The 16,178-nt window shown below is 37.4% G+C and overlaps 3 protein-coding genes across 9 annotated transcripts in view; 2 read left to right on the plus strand and 1 right to left on the minus strand.

Moving 5' to 3' along the window:
* Window positions 1-16,178, plus strand: part of LOC133319873 (uncharacterized) — a 39,575-nt gene that overhangs the window by 12,844 nt on the left and 10,553 nt on the right. The gene's annotated exons all lie outside the window — the stretch shown is intronic.
* Window positions 3,787-10,349, minus strand: LOC116778283 (spermine oxidase-like). The gene is made up of 8 exons (XM_061525754.1): window positions 10,295-10,349; window positions 7,593-7,655; window positions 7,157-7,333; window positions 6,369-6,578; window positions 5,278-5,494; window positions 4,726-4,904; window positions 4,397-4,655; window positions 3,787-4,241 (listed from the first exon to the last, which is right to left on the minus strand). The coding sequence occupies exons 2-8, from the start codon at window positions 7,652-7,654 to the stop codon at window positions 3,912-3,914; spliced, it is 1,434 nt and encodes a 477-aa protein (XP_061381738.1). The 5' UTR covers window position 7,655; window positions 10,295-10,349; the 3' UTR covers window positions 3,787-3,911.
* LOC116778282 (uncharacterized) lies at window positions 10,009-15,796 on the plus strand. 2 transcript variants are annotated; one of them, XM_061525752.1, is made up of 8 exons: window positions 10,009-10,067; window positions 10,410-10,589; window positions 12,838-13,014; window positions 13,146-13,364; window positions 13,564-13,780; window positions 14,007-14,185; window positions 15,009-15,267; window positions 15,443-15,796. In XM_061525752.1, exons 2-8 carry the CDS (start codon window positions 10,534-10,536, stop codon window positions 15,782-15,784), a joined length of 1,449 nt encoding a protein of 482 aa, XP_061381736.1. In that variant the 5' UTR covers window positions 10,009-10,067; window positions 10,410-10,533; the 3' UTR covers window positions 15,785-15,796. The 2 variants fall into 2 exon arrangements, with proteins under 2 accessions (XP_061381736.1, XP_061381737.1); XM_061525753.1 differs by lacking the exon at window positions 10,009-10,067 and having other exon boundaries at window positions 10,386-10,589; window positions 13,158-13,364.

Genomic DNA, 16,178 nt, shown 5'->3' on the forward strand with positions numbered 1-16,178 from the left:
AAAAACATTCTTAGACGTCATTTTCCACTTACTACTATAGAAGAAATTTCAGCAGACATTAAAGGTTCTAAATTCTTTGCATTGTTAGATTGTACAAAAGGATTTTGGCAGATTAGACTTTCTGAAAGAACACAAAAGATATTAACTTTTGCTACGCCATGGGGAAGATATTCTTTCAAGAGACTTCCTTTCGGAGTATCATCGGCTCCTGAAATATTCCAAGAAATTTTAACAAATTTGCTCAGTAAATTTAAAAACGCAAGAGTGTCAATCGATGACATCTTTATCTATGCAAAAAGTAGAGAAGAACTTAAGAAAACTGTTAGCAAAGTTATAGAAACACTGAAGAATTCAGGGTTCAAACTAAATAAAAATAAGTGCATTTTTGAATCAGAAAGAATTAAATTCCTGGGGCACATTGTTTCAGCTAATGGACTAGAAGCAGACCCAGAAAAAGTTGAAGCCATACAAGCAATGAAGACGCCAACAAATAAAACGGAGCTACAGAGACTACTAGGAATGATCACATACCTAAATAAATTCATCCCGAATATGTCAGACCTAACAAATCCACTAAGAGACTTGCTACACAAAAATACAAACTTTATATGGGAAGTTCATCACGAAGAAACATGGAACAAAATAAAACAAGTTCTCCAGAGGCCTCCAGTATTAAGACTATATGATGTAAATAAACCTGTAACATTAAGTGTAGACGCAAGTTCAAAAAATCTTGGTGCTGCACTCCTCCAAGAAGGACAACCAATAGCATTCGGAGCAAGGGCGTTGACCAAATGTGAACAGAACTATCCACAGATCGAAAAGGAAGCACTCGCTATACTGTTTGGATGTAAGAAATTTCACGAATATGTTTACGGCAAAGAACTGACAGTAGAATCAGACCATAAGCCACTTGAGTCTATCTTCAAGAAAAACATACAATCTGCTCCAGCAAGATTGCAACGGATATTATTTAATCTTACACCATACTCACCAAAAGTTATATTTAAAAAAGGTACAGAGATACCACTGGCAGACTTCCTTAGTCGAGACTGTGATGCCTCTAATCTAAAATATGAACAAGAAGAAAATCTGAAAGTTGCAGTCATACTACCTATGTCAGTAAATGCTAAACAAGAGTTAATTACAGCCACAAAAGAAGACCAACACTCACAGTTACTACTTAAGACAATAATACAAGGATTTCCAGACAAAGTCAGGGACCTTCCTACAGAACTACAACACTATTTTAATTTTAAAGAAGAACTAAGCTATCTGAACGGTATAATTTTTAAAGGAAATAAAATTGTGGTACCTAAATTACAGATCCCCAAAATGCTAAAGAATATTCATCAAGGACATCTAGGTATAAACAGCTGTTTAAGAAGAGCACGACAACTTTTCTATTGGAAAGGACAGTACCACGACATTATAAAACTAGTCAAAACCTGCTCCATCTGTGAACAAACACAAAGAGATAACATAAAAGATATAGTGCTAGTTAAAAAATTTCCTACACTTCCATGGCAAATAGTTGCATCTGATCTGTTTGAACTAAAAGGTAAAACTTACATAGTAATCTGTGACAGCTACTCCGGATATGTGGATTTTCGACAGCTAAAAGGTCAGTCATCGTATGAAGTTATAGAACAATTGAAACAATGGTTTGCCGTGCATGGAGTACCAGAAGAGCTACAAACTGACAATGGACCACAATACATGTCCAGAGAATTCAAGGCCTTTCAAAAAGAGTGGAAATTTAACCATGTCACCTCCAGTCCACATCACCCTCAGGGCAATGGGCTTGCTGAAAAAGCAGTTCAAGTAGTCAAGAACATATTGAAAAAATGCAGTATGGACAAGTCTGATGTCCAACTTGCTTTATTAAACTGGAGAAATACTCCAAGAAATGATATTTTAGGCTCACCCAATCAACGTTTATACAGCAGAATTACCAGATCTCCATTACCTATAAACGACAACAACTTAAAACCAAAAATAATAACAGGAGTGACCACTGAGCTTAAACGACTAAGAGAAGTACAAGCCAAATATGGTAATAGGCACACTAAAAAACCAGATTCTTTTGAAATTAATGAGAAGGTCAGACACAAAGTTGCCCACCGTCAATGGGAGGGGGCAAGGGTGTTAGAAAGGCCTGAAGGTTTACCAAGATCCGTTATCATCCAAACTGATCAAGGACAAATACTACGCAGAAACTTCAGTCATTTGCACAAGACTCAAGCAGACATAACCAGAAACAGAGTGGTAGTTCCTGATATTAAATATACAGAAGAACCAACAACACAACAGGTTCCATCACCACAATCACCTGCTGCCCTGGAGTCTCAACCGACATCAACAAGTTCATCACCAAGTAGTTCTAATCACATGCTGGAGTCAACACTCACTCAACCATCAACAGCACCTAGATCATCAAGATATGGTAGAATAATAAAACCAGTAAATAGACTTGATCTTTAATAACACTTAAATCAGTACTTATTAAAGCTGTGCTCAGTAAATTTACAATCATTTTATATTTTCTTGTGCAACATTAATTATTAGATGAATAATGTTAGTTTACTATTCACATAATAGTAAGTCATTGTCTTGTCATATAAAATTTATTATGTTCATTCATGTTAATTAAAGAATAATAAGTTAGTTTTAAAATGTAAGAAAACGTTTTTAAGTTTGTTTAGTTTATAAAGAAAGGGAGATGTAAAGTATCTATAGGCATCTGTCCTAAGCCATAAACCAAATAAAAATGTCAGTCTATAGTCTATGTAATCAGCTTGACAATATAGACAATTTTGATATGTCATCTAAACCGCTCATTGTTTTATTTGCTTTCCTATTTTAATTAAATACAACGTTACATCTGTTATTTCTACTTGTGAGTGACTCAGAACAAATATGAGAATCACTAAGTATTTCCATTGACAAAATTATTTAACTGTAATTAATGGCAGTTTTTGATATATATATATCTTAGCAAATAGAAAAAATAGCTATTATTTAAATAAAAAGTTAGTCATTTTTATTTGCTATGGCTTCATTCGCACTAGAAACGTAGAATATTCTGCCAATGTCAACGTTTTTATTTGTCGGACGAATCATAAATTTTAGTACCTACTGTGTGGAGGAAACACGAAGGAGTTTGTCGAACGGAAAAAATGTCGGTTATTTTTTATTAATTTTTTTAAGGAGACTAATTAAATATTTTTACCAGCACCTAGAATAACAAAAAGCTAGAACAAAAAATATTTTACAATATATAGCATTTGTAATTATGTAATGTCAAATTGTTGATCATTGACATTGACAGGTAGATTAAGTGAACGAAAGTTTGTATCTAAACAGTAGATAAATAAATTAAATTAAAAATAATCAAATTTATTAATAAATATATATTTTAAACACATACAATCAAGTATCATCACGACTGAGCGGATATGTAATTTATTTTACAGAATTGTTTTCGTGTATTTAAAAAATTTATAATAAAAGTTTATTTTTTAATTTTATGTAACGAATAGTATTAGACATAAAGCATATGTCGTATTCTCCTTTTGTAAACATCCTTTCTTTGTAATAGTATTGTTACTTATGAAATATCATCATACCAAGAAAGAATATAATTGAGATTAGGTTTCAAAGATAACTTTTTCATAAATGGCCCTAAGTTCGATTTTACTTTAAAAAACACTATTCATTTAATTCAATATTGCGTAAAATTTTAAGAAAGTTTTCATAGACAGATAATAAATAAAAAAAATCAAGTATATTTTAAATTATTTAAAGCAATTATAAACATAATTTCATTATTTTAAACTTAATGTAGAAATTTAAGAGATTTTGAATAATTAAAAATTTTAAAATGGTCTTTTTCTTCTCATTACTGGTGTTTAAGACAACAATCGCGTGGCTTCCCTGTATCCTGAGTCACTGGCTCCGTGGACAGTTGAGAAATGAGTTAAGTCAGTGGCCTCCCCGGCGAATAGTACGCTCAGGACTCCCTCCGAGTCCGTCAGAGGAGCCCCAAGATCAGCCCTAGCGCTCGGGTGCTTCGCCATCAACAGATTGTCGTAGGAGTAACAGCCCCGTGTGAACGGATTAGAGAACCACGTGGTTCTTAGCACTCCCGTCGGTTCTGGTATTGTCAGGTTCTTTCCCAGGAACATACGGACGACCTCCATGCTTTTAGCTTTCACAACGTCCTCTGGTAACGTTTCGATCTGGAGAAAGAAATTTGAATTTAAGGACTATTTATATAGGACTTAAACATTGTTATATATATATTTAGAGCCTTGTCAAGCATTTTTATTTGTAAGAATATTGGCAATTACTCAAATGTACTTTTCCTATCAAATATAAAATACCAGAGACCTACCAACTTGGTCGCCTCTCCTATAGTCCAAATCTTCAAAGTGTTGTCGGATCCTTTGATAGCGCTAATGTCTTTTAGTCCAACCTGCCACTTTTCGTATTTCTCTTTATCAGGTTTCAGCCACTGGAATATGTAAGCCGCCTTTTCTGGCCACCAGCGTTCGGCAAATGACAGTATTATTTTGCCCACAACTCCTATTGGTATTTTTTCAATGGCTGTTACCTTGTCATCTGGCAAAGCCGGCGAGAACAATGCTTGATGTCTGAAAATTAATTATTAGAAATTTAATAAGCAATTAGTGGAAGTATCCTCAAACCAAATACAACCACTACCTCTCCTTCAACACTCCGAGTGACACCGTCACTATGACATTGTCAGCGGTGAAGACACTTCCATCAGCGCAGGTCACCTCAACGTCTCCAGACGAATCTCGCGGCCATTTTATTAATTTCACTTCTTTGTTCAATTTGACGTCCAACGTGGACCAGCCTGGGCCATTCTTATAAGTGTTCTGGACAAGAAATGTTGATAGTTTCAAAGTCTTTAAATTTTATGTTACTTATTTTAATCGAGTACAATAGAGAAACCGAAATAAATATTGGTATAAATCCATGATCTAAATACGTTTTGCTGCAGCAGACACTGTCAAAATGACATCAGTTAGAATTGTACGTAACTTTTAACGGAAAAATATTTGAATATCAATAGTCTTATAGATTCTTACATACACTATTGTAAATCGATAATTTTAAGGCTCGTCTCAATTTTTTTTTAGTATTAGTAGCTATTTTCAGAGGTAGCGAAATAATGTAAACAATCTACAAATTTTTAAATAATAACAACCTACCGTTATAAAATAACCTATAAATAATAAAACTACCCACCAGTAATAACTCGAAGAAGGTCTTGTAACCATGCCTGTGCCAGCTCATTTCCTGGCTGCCTCCTAATAATTCGTAGTTGCTGTTGGAGGTGGCATCGTTCCAGTCGTTGGAACCCTCGTGCCTGTCCACCACCTTATTCACTATGTCCAAGAACTCCTCCATAAAATCCTTGTCATTTCGCAACTCTGGATACTTGTTTTCCATATATGGTAATAATCTGAAATTTTGATCTATTCATTTTTGATTCAAACTTTTTACTTTACTTGTGCCATTACCACGAGTCTCGTTTCCAACTACAAGTCACCGGCTCCTTACTTATGAACATAAGTTACTACTGTCACGTGCGCAGTTTTTTGAATAGAAAAACTCAAAAATATCCGTATATAATTCGATAGTGAGAACTTGTAGCTGTGAAAGTTGATTGTGAATAGATAATTATCGACACAGGACACTTCAAGTCTACGGGTTCATTGCTGTTTACTTTAAAGGGGAACGATAGCGTGAACAATGAAGCAAGCAAATAAATAATGAGATCTAAGACTTCCGCGAGTATTCATATAAACAAAACTAATATTTTTTCATATTTACTACGCGTATTTTACTATTTTAAAAACTGCAACCGTGATCACGGTTCCTGAAAAGTAACCGAAACGTCGGGAGTGTCTGGTTTTTAAATAAAATATCCGTAGTAAATCCGAATAATATTAGTTTTATTTACGTAATTTCATATGAATACTACAAACGTGTAATTAAATCATATAATAATTCAGATTATATGTAAGTCTTTCTTATTTCAGCATGCAAAAATACTGAATCTATTCGGGTAAAACTTTTGTCGGACGAGACCGTAATACTTAAACAAAATTTTCTTCTGCCTGTATGTGAGCTGCTGAAGGCTGAAGGCCAGTCGATGTTGTAAGTTTGCTTGCATCGCGGATGCCTAACCTTAAATGAGTTTACAACAAATCAAAATCATCAGACACCCCAAGTTTTAAATAAATAGTAAACGCAAATAAAAATGACAAACAAGGAGCTATCCGTTTAGTTTGAAGATGGACATCGTTGTAAAGAAATATTGTGGAGTGACATACTTCCCGCTTATATATTTTCCCAGCGGCTCAGCCTCCCCGGACGGTTCATCCATGGCGTCCAGACAGAAGGTTATCAGATCATCGAAGACTCCCGCGTTCCCCAGTGCACCGTCAGATCTGTAAACCCTCACGTCGAACTCTTGGCACTGTATAGTTATATTGTTCGTGATGGCTGTTCCGTACACTCGACTCTTCTCGATACCATGAATCCTGATAGACAGGAATATAAAGGACAGGAATACAAAGAGCTGAACATTAAAAACTACAAAAAAATTTTTAACTAGCCGTGCCAGTAATTATATAAAAATAAATTAATGCTTAAAATAATAGCATATTTAGAATCCGTATTACTCTTTAAATCAGCTATTGGCTAGCGAAAGCCTCATTAAAACCTGCCCAGTCGTTTCGCAGACGGAATTCACTTATAATGAAATAAAAAAATAATAATGTCATTATATTATCCCCGCCATTACGTATGTATTTAATAGAAAGCTGTTATTATTATATCACAAACATAATGTACAGTTATATATATATATATATATATATATATATATATATATTACTCCCATTAAGACACTATTATCACTCACATGAGTACTTACTTGTATATATTTAAAACATTCTGAAATTTATATATAATTTTTTAAACCTATCATTATTTCGTCTAGCCGTATGTTCCAATAAATAGGTTTTACAACTAAGCTACCGTGACCCGACAGTGGTGCCATCTATTTTTATTTAAGTAAAACTTTAATTTAAACTAAATAATAAGTAAACATACGTACCATTCTGCTCCAAGTTCCACCACTCCATCTCCGAACTGCACCGTGTGGACTCTCCCTCCGACCCTGTCCTGGGCCTCTAACGCCAACACTCTCTTGCCGGCCTTAGCCAGTGTCGATGCCGCTGTGGCTCCCGCAGAACCGAGACCGACAACAATAGTGTCATATTTCTGGTTGACTCTAAAACAATATATATATTGTTATCTTAAATGGACTGAAAAATACTTTTAACAGAATTCTGTAAGTCATAAGTTACATTAGAAAGATTTTCTTAAAAATATCTAAAACGGTCTGGTAAAAATATTGTAATTACATAAGGCTGTTATTTGGTATAGACTCTTTCATAGTAAACCCTCTGAGGTCTATCAGGTGTCTCCTCTAGTAGAACAGTCCGTGAAGAGCACCTTATATATATGCTTGTACTTATACCATCACTCACACGTGGCTGCTAACATGACGTAGCGTCAGCAGAGACAGGAACAGCACGACTCGCTCCTCCATTCTGTTTAGATGTAATCAATTACTCTGATTTTGCATTTATATATCCGTGACACTCGTAAGAGCTACATGTTATATGTACAACTAGCTTGGAACCGCAGCTTTGTTTGGAATAATACATTCTTGTTCAGATAATTCATCTCCATACAAGGAATAAGTTCTGTCTTTTCTAATACATTAACCTAAATTAATTAATTCATCTTTATCCGTCATTACTCTCGATCAGACATCTCATGTTCGTCGCCAACTCTTAGACTATACACAAAAACATTACAAACCAAAGGTTATTGCCGACATAGTATTTAGGAAACATTGTTTATTGACAATTATTGGTAGGTAATTTATTGCCAGATTAACATACACGGACATGCGAACAAAAAACAATAACCTCTGGCTGGCCGTTACCAACTAGGTAGACGGTAACTTGTCCGCAGAAGGAGGCAAGGGCGACCCAAATAATGTCGCTGACAAGTATCCCTTTTTTTTTTTTTTTTTTTTTTTTTTTTTCGGGGAGAAATCCGCTTACAGACTGCCCACTGCCCTGGCTCGACAGTGGGATGTGTGTGGGGGTCGCCCAGCGCCTGATGTTTTTGGCACTGGGAATACCCACTAAAACTCCCCGGCTTCCTTTCCTGCCCATATTGAGGGTGATTTGGGGCCTGCTACAGCAATTCGCCAAATTCACCCCCGGGTCGCCCGACTTCAGTGTGCCGGACTACCGCGCCGGTAGGGGATTACCCGGGAGAGCCAAGATAACCCCCAGACGTGGTGACCAGATGCAATGCCTGCGTCAGTGCCATTTGACGCAGACTGGTCAAACCGCCAGGTCATCGGAGAAAGGCGTTTACAAGTTAACCCGTCTCCTCCGAACCTTTCGTCTACGCCGGAAGGGAGCGGCTAGAGCATCCTCCTCCCGCTCCCTCTCCGCGGCTTCCTTCGCCGACATAACTGTTTCGGCGAAACAAGCGACAGCCTCCCAAGCCTCAACGCTGTCAATCATGGCTTCGACCATATTTTGAAGCGTGAGGCTCCTCCCGCCGAGTGCCGTAGTGAGTTCACGGCGCTCATACTGCCATGCCGGACACACTGATATTGTGTGGTCGGCAGTGCCGTCAGGATCGCCGCAGTGGTGACACTGCGGCGTCTCTTCTCTTCTTGCGATCCGGTGCAGATAGTGGCCGAAACAACCATGTCCGGTCAATATCTGCACCAGACGGAAGGTGAGGCTGCCCTGCTGGCGCCCCACCCATTCCTCTAACACCGGACGAAACGCCGTTATCGTCCAGTGACCTGCGGTGGGGTTGGCAAGTGCCTCCTTCCACCGGTGTAGAGCCTCTCTCTGTGCCTCGGTTCGGGCCTGCTCTATGTCAACCAGAGCAAGCTCATCACCCCGTTGTCTCGCCTCGACTTTGTGATGATACACCTCCGCAAGCACAAGTGCATCGATTTCCAAAGGAGGCGTGGCCGCTAGTACACAGGCCGCTTCATGGCTAACCGTACGATATGCCCGCACGGCTCTGGCGCTGACAAGTATCCCTGGTAAAACAACTAACAGTGACAGCCCACTGTCACCAGGCCAGGCTCGCCTCGCTGACGGTCCCACGAAACACACTCAAAAGTAATGAGATCTAAGACTTTCGCGAGTTTTATTCATCTAAATGAAACTAATATATTTCGGATATACTAGACGGATTTTTATTATTTTAAAACTACATAATCCCGACGTTTCGGTTACTTTTCAGCGACCGTGATCACGGGCACATGAGATGTGAATGTCTGTCTGTCGATCCTTGTTACACTCTCGAAAGTCTAACGAGCCGAATCCTACGGCCAAAACTTTTGATAGCCGGGGGTCGCCTCTCTCTGGATATTTTGTGTAGGTATTTTCTCTGATAGTACCTACACAAGTCGGAACGTTAAGGTCTCGTGACATGTGGCTACCCACCGTCCGAAGAGCGGACGACTCGCATCCACGGTCAACAGACCGGCTGGCGGGGACTCCAGCTTTTGCGACATTTTTCGTCAATCTTAGAGTTCAGAGGTCATGTTGAATTTAAAGAATTTCATTATAATTAGTGAAATAAAATTTAAATTAGAGTATCTCACGTAGTATACAAAAAAATTTAATCTGGTTTGAACTTATTATGTATATACTACATAGATAAAGTTATTAGACGAGTAGTATAATAGTACTAATAAGTAGGTATATATATATATTTTTCCTTATCGAACTCGGCGACGGTCTTAAGATGACCTCTCAAATGTTTTTCAAACACAAGCAAACTCACATAATAACAGTTTGTAAACAATATATTTATATAATACTTGTTTTTACCCGCAACTCTGTCCGCGTTAACATCTCTCTATTGAAATTTTGTCATTCGGTGAACCTGAATTTTAGGACAAAGTAAAGTAGGTATATATTATTTTTGGTAATACAGTGCGAACAGGGCCTTAATCCACTTAGGCCCTGAGCACGTGTTCGTATCCAGCGAGGCAGTACGTGTTCAAATTAAGCGATTTCTGTTTCTCATATAGCGGGTGTCATACTATAATCTGTCAAGATTTAGATCTCATTAACTGTATGTGAAATAATCATATTTTCGATATCAAAACTATTTAAATAATACAATGTGTACTTACGAATGAAGGTGTAGTGTTGTGCACAACACACTACTTGATGGATGATAATTAAAAATTATATATATATATATATATATATAACTCTTAACGATAACGTAAATAATATTTTTTATAGCTAATGAATATTCCGTGGGCTTCTCAAACTGATATTATATGAAAAATAAATGTCATCTAGTTGTCACGCGCTCTATGAGAATAACAAGCAAGTTATCTTCACTAGATAGTTATTCGAGCAAACAATGGTGGCGGGCCTAGTCCTACTGTGTCTGCTGTGTCTTCAAGCGAACTGTCACGTGTGAGTATAATATTATATATATCGGATTTATTATAAATTCATTGTTTTAAAGTCAGGACGCCAGCCTCGCTGACGTCACTAATGTCACTCGTTTCAGTACGTTCCAGATATTTTAAAATGAAACTTCAATTCTTCTAAATGTTCTCGTGTTTCTCGAAGGTTCTTCATAATCACATTCTTTATGCTCCGCACTCGCTGAACTCTGCAGTCCGCTGTCGTGCGTCCAGACGTCATATTTATACCAGAATTCAAACATAGTTCTGTTCTCTTTGATTTCGTTTTACTTTTAACAACAGTAACGACGACCAATAAGTTGTTATAATAATTGATGACGGCCTTGAGTTATTTTCATGTTGCATCCGTCATTGAAGCTGCTCGCGCCGATATATATATATTAGACATAGTATGTTCGTCTGTGTTTATTATTACGTTACAAAATATATTTTCAAACAACATCAATGTATAAATTATGTGGAGAATTTCGTAAATAAAATCCTTTAATATTTTTCTACTTACATCAAATCAATGTTTAAATTAATTATCTCAGTATCACAAGTGTAGATCGCTGTTTATGGACGTTGTATCGAAAATTATTTGAGTCTCCTTTCCTAAAAACATCGAGATCCTATTCACTATTTAATTTAATATATGATAATTTTCACTACTTATCACTACCTATCAATAAGGGTAATTTTGGGGATAACTCTGTTACAGCTAGATTAATTTAGTAAGTTAGTTCCGATCTTTTCAGTAACTTCTTCTGTTATGGTACACCTCTACGGTACGATACTCACTGTGATCGAAGAGAGGACTTTCTTTATAAAACCGTGGACTGCTTCAATATTCATTTGCTATTTGATTAAAAATATTAAATCTCTGTCAACTTTGAGAATCCTGTCGCCAGGCTTAAAATACTCAAATAATGTCATAATTTCCCTGCATATTTCCTTCCACGGAACCTAATTTTCTTAACGAGGATAAAGTTGAATTTTAAAAATTTTGGCTGCACGAATCCTGGACCCTGTAGTTAAATGCTAAATTAGGTTTCTGGTCGATAAGAGCAAATTTTATTATTTCATCAATTATACTGATCTTGAATATTTCTGTCATTTAGATACAGACTAAGCAATAACCCGACTTGACCTCTGATCTCCGACTATCATCGAGACCCAGTCTAATCAAACTCCGCTTTTTAAATCTAAACGAGGCATTTGTTGATGAACCTTTAAAAATATAATTAAAATATTTACGTCCCACTCTGTTAAAATATTCACGTCCCACTCTGTTAAAATATATACGTCCCACTCTGTTAAAATATTTACGTCCCACTCTGTTAAAATATTTACTTCCCACTCTGTTAAAATATTTACTTCCCACTCTGTTAAAATATTTACGTCCCACTCTGTTAAAATATTTACGTCCCACTCTGTTAAAATATTTACGTCCCACTCTGTTAAAATATTTACTTCCCACTCTGTTAAAATATATACGTCCCACTCTGTTAAAATATTTACGTCCCACTCTGTTAAAATATTCACGTCCCACTCTGTTAAAATATTTACGTCCCACGATGAAGATTTACGGTGCATTATTAAATTTAAAACTAAATGATAGACAGCCATATCATTCTTGTTATAAGACGACCAAATTGTAGTGATCGCGTCTAACAGCTGTTTGCTTTATACCTTGGTCGTATAATACGTAACTAAGTATATTAGGATTGATAACAAAACAAACAACAAAATTAATTTATATAATGTATGAGTACTCATTATAAATGTGATTTATTAAATCTTAAACAAAATCACAACCAAAAACCTGCTTTATATTATACATTTCAGAATTTAACAGCCTAAGAGACTTCATAACTTCAGATGACTAGACAGAGCCTACCACAGACCGTGCCGAGAACTCAGAGAATAAACTGAGTTCGACTTTTTTACAGAAACTATTTCTGACTTTTTCTTGAATATTTTGTTTTATTGTGTGCAAGGTCATGAACAGCTCCTAGCTGTAGTTTCTGTTCAAGCTCCCGTGGATAACTTGAAGATGCCAGTTTCACTCATTTTATAGATCATCTGAAGTCTTTTATCAGATTTGTACCGGCGAACTAAATTTTGCCCGCTTCCAAATCAGTCAGAGATTTATGAATGACAAACAGAATACTTTCTAACTCTTGTTAAGAAGACTCTATTTAACTGGTTATAATAGTTTATGTTTTAAGAATACATTATATATATTCTTTTAGAGTCAACCAGAAATATGACACTATTATTGTCGGTCTCGGTTCTGCGGGGACAACCGCGGCATCGACACTGGCTAAGGCCGGCAAGAGAGTGTTGGCGTTAGAGGCTCAGGACAGGGTCGGAGGGAGAGTCCACACAGTGCAGTTCGGAGATGGAGTGGTGGAACTAGGAGCAGAATGGTATTTACTAACCTTGATGAACAATTGTTTGTATGATTTAATGTTGACTGGCGTCTTTCCTTTCTTTGGTTCTGACATTTAGCTATATGGTCTATACCGCCTATATTACTGTCTTAATTTTGACCTAGAAGTGGTGTCTGTAGGATACATGGGACAGACACCAGTCCTGTGTACGAGGCAGCGGTCAGAAACAACATCCCTCTATTAAAACAGGAGTACGACGAATCCGTTTATAAATCTGATGGCACTTTGGGAGACAGCGTTATTCTTGAAATGATATACTTCTGTCTTCAAACGATGAACACTTCCCCTGAGGAACCTGAACCTCTTGGAAAATATATAACAAGGAAGTGAGTATGTCGCTGTTCTGTTATAGACACTTCTCCATTTGATAACTTATTTTTACTACCAATATATTGTTCATTAAACCAGATAATAATGATAAGTTAAGTCAAGATCGCCTTACAATAAGTCATAGCTAAAGTCACCTAGCGTATTTTTGCTCTTAAGATGCAACAGGAGTTTCTGTTTATTAATTTCTTAAAACAGGTTAACGGCGTATCTGGAAGAAAAGTATCCCAATATCTTGAATGACACGGAGTTCATGAAGGAGTTCCTTGAGATTGCTGATATAGTTGTTGACGGCTACGAGGGTTCAAACAACTGGAACGACGCGTCTTCCAACAGCAAGTACGTGCCACTAGGAGGCAGTCAGGACATGAGCTGGCACAGGCATGGATATAAGACCTTCTTCGACATTTTACTGGTAGGTGTGGATGGAATAAAAGAGTGTCTAATAGATTTTCTCCATAGTTGAAATTCACCGTGGGCTGGATTATTGCTACACTTTTTGAATTCTATATTGTGTAGTTTGTATGTGTGTAGTCTTAGACTTTTTCCAACATATCAGACATAGAATAATGAGTAAAGGAATCCTTGTTAACATAATTTTTAACTGTTCTGTGTAATTTTAATTCAACTTTTAACTCCAGAATAAATATAAGAATGGCCCAGGCTGGTCCACGTTGGACGTCAAATTGAACAAAGAAGTGAAATTAATAAAATGGCCGCGAGATTCGTCTGGAGACGTTGAGGTGACCTGTGCTGATGGAAGTGTCTTCACCGCTGACAATGTCATAGTGACGGTGTCACTCGGAGTGTTGAAGGAGAGGTAGAGAAAGATATTTTCTGATATTTAGATCTTTGAATTGCCAAAAATACATTTAGCATTAATCTTATCATTTTTAATATGCACCAATTTGTTAGTATAAGGATACACAGTGATTTGTTTCTTGAGACCAAACCTCTAAACTCTCCATGGATTCATCGTGCAGATTCAATCGCGTTGCAGGGACTGGAGTTTTAACAGTGCCTGGGACTCGCGATTGAGGTGTAGGTTTAAGGGTCCCCTATTAAACGCGCGGTAACCTCTCCCCTCCACCTTCCAAGCCCCTCTCTCTAACTTACCAAAATTGAAACGGACCTACTAGGGCTGCCCTCGAAGCACGTTCCAAGACTGAATTGATATTAGTTCTGGACAGGCCCAAGTCTTGTAGTAGGTTGTAGAGAGATTTACCCATTATACCTCTCGCTGCCACTTCTACCGTGTACACATTTACGACAAACCTATTCTTAGTGAGTTCGTTAGTGAGCTCGTAATACTTGCTGACCTTGATGGCATGGTCTTTGGGTGTGATGGTTTCTACACAACAAATTATCTATTAAAGTTCGCGAATACAGAAACATGTCTGGTCTGGACGCCGACACACAAATATCCTCTGGTGTTATCCTTGAAGACAAGCAATTTATTTATTTTTTGGTTTGAACATAAATAAATCCTGAATTCTTTTAATATCTGTAGGCCCTTAGTCCGGTTTTGACCGGTTTAGTCGTATAAATTTTTCTCAAATGTTTTAGGCTTTTTCTATTATGCCAACGAGTTATTTATGAAATAGTGAGCGCAGTGAAAAGACGTGATGTAAAATAATTTCCAGATATCAAGAACTGTTCTCGCCGCCGCTGCCAGAGGAGAAAATAAGGGTAATAAACATGATGACTATAGGAGTTATAGGAAAAGTTATACTCTCATTCGATGAGAAGTGGTGGGCCGAGAAGCCGGTTTATGTTTTCCAATGGTTGAAGTCTGATAAGGAGAGATACGATAAGTGGCAGGTGGGGCTGAAGTCTCTCACAGCGCCGATGGGATCCAACAACGCTATGACCTTTTGGACTGCCGGAGACACTGCTAAAACCGTAAGCATTGCTTCCAGTTGGCTTCCTTAACTGTTATATAATGTGTAGATGATACAACTGTACTAAAAAAATTTATCTAAATACAAAAGAGCTTTCAGGAAAATATGATAAATGTGTATATAAAATTATTGGTTATTCTGTTAGTCATATATTGATTAGTATTTTCTACTTTCAGATTGAAACATTACCAGACGATATTCTAAAAGCTAAAAGCATGGAGGTCGTCCGTATGTTCATGGGAAAGAACATGACAATACCAGAACCGACGGGAGTGATAAGAACCACGTGGTTCTCTAATCCGTTCACACGGGGCTGTTACTCCTACGACAATCCGTTGATGGCGAAGCACCCGAGCGCTAGGGCTGATCTTGGGGCTTCTCTGACGGACTCGAAGGGAGTCCTGCGCGTACTATTTGCGGGGGAAGCCACCCATCCAACCCAATATTCAACTGTCCACGGAGCCAGTAACTCTGGATACAGGGAAGCCACGCGATTGTTGTCTGCTGAGAATAAATAAATACATAACTAACATTTTTGTTTATTTCAAACTGTTTGAAATGCGTATAATTATATTTCATGTGCAATAGCAAATTATAAACGTCACTATGTTTAACATTCAGTGACGACACACACATTGAGGAGTGTTCACGGATTGATGTATTATACGTGTGTGTGAGTCGTGGTAGTGTGTGTGATGTTTAACATTCAGTGACGACACACACATTGAGGAGTGTTCACGGATCGATGTATTATATGTGTGTGTGAGTCGTGGTAGTGTGTGTGATGTTTAACATTCAGTGACGACACACACATTGAGGAGTGTTCACGGATCGATGTATTATATGTGTGTGTGAGTCGTGGTAGTGTGTGTGATGTTTAACATTCAGTGACGACACACACATTGAGGAGTG

This window comes from Danaus plexippus, chromosome 31, assembly GCF_018135715.1.
Source record: "Danaus plexippus chromosome 31, MEX_DaPlex, whole genome shotgun sequence".
Classification (NCBI taxonomy): Eukaryota; Metazoa; Arthropoda; class Insecta; order Lepidoptera; family Nymphalidae; genus Danaus; species Danaus plexippus.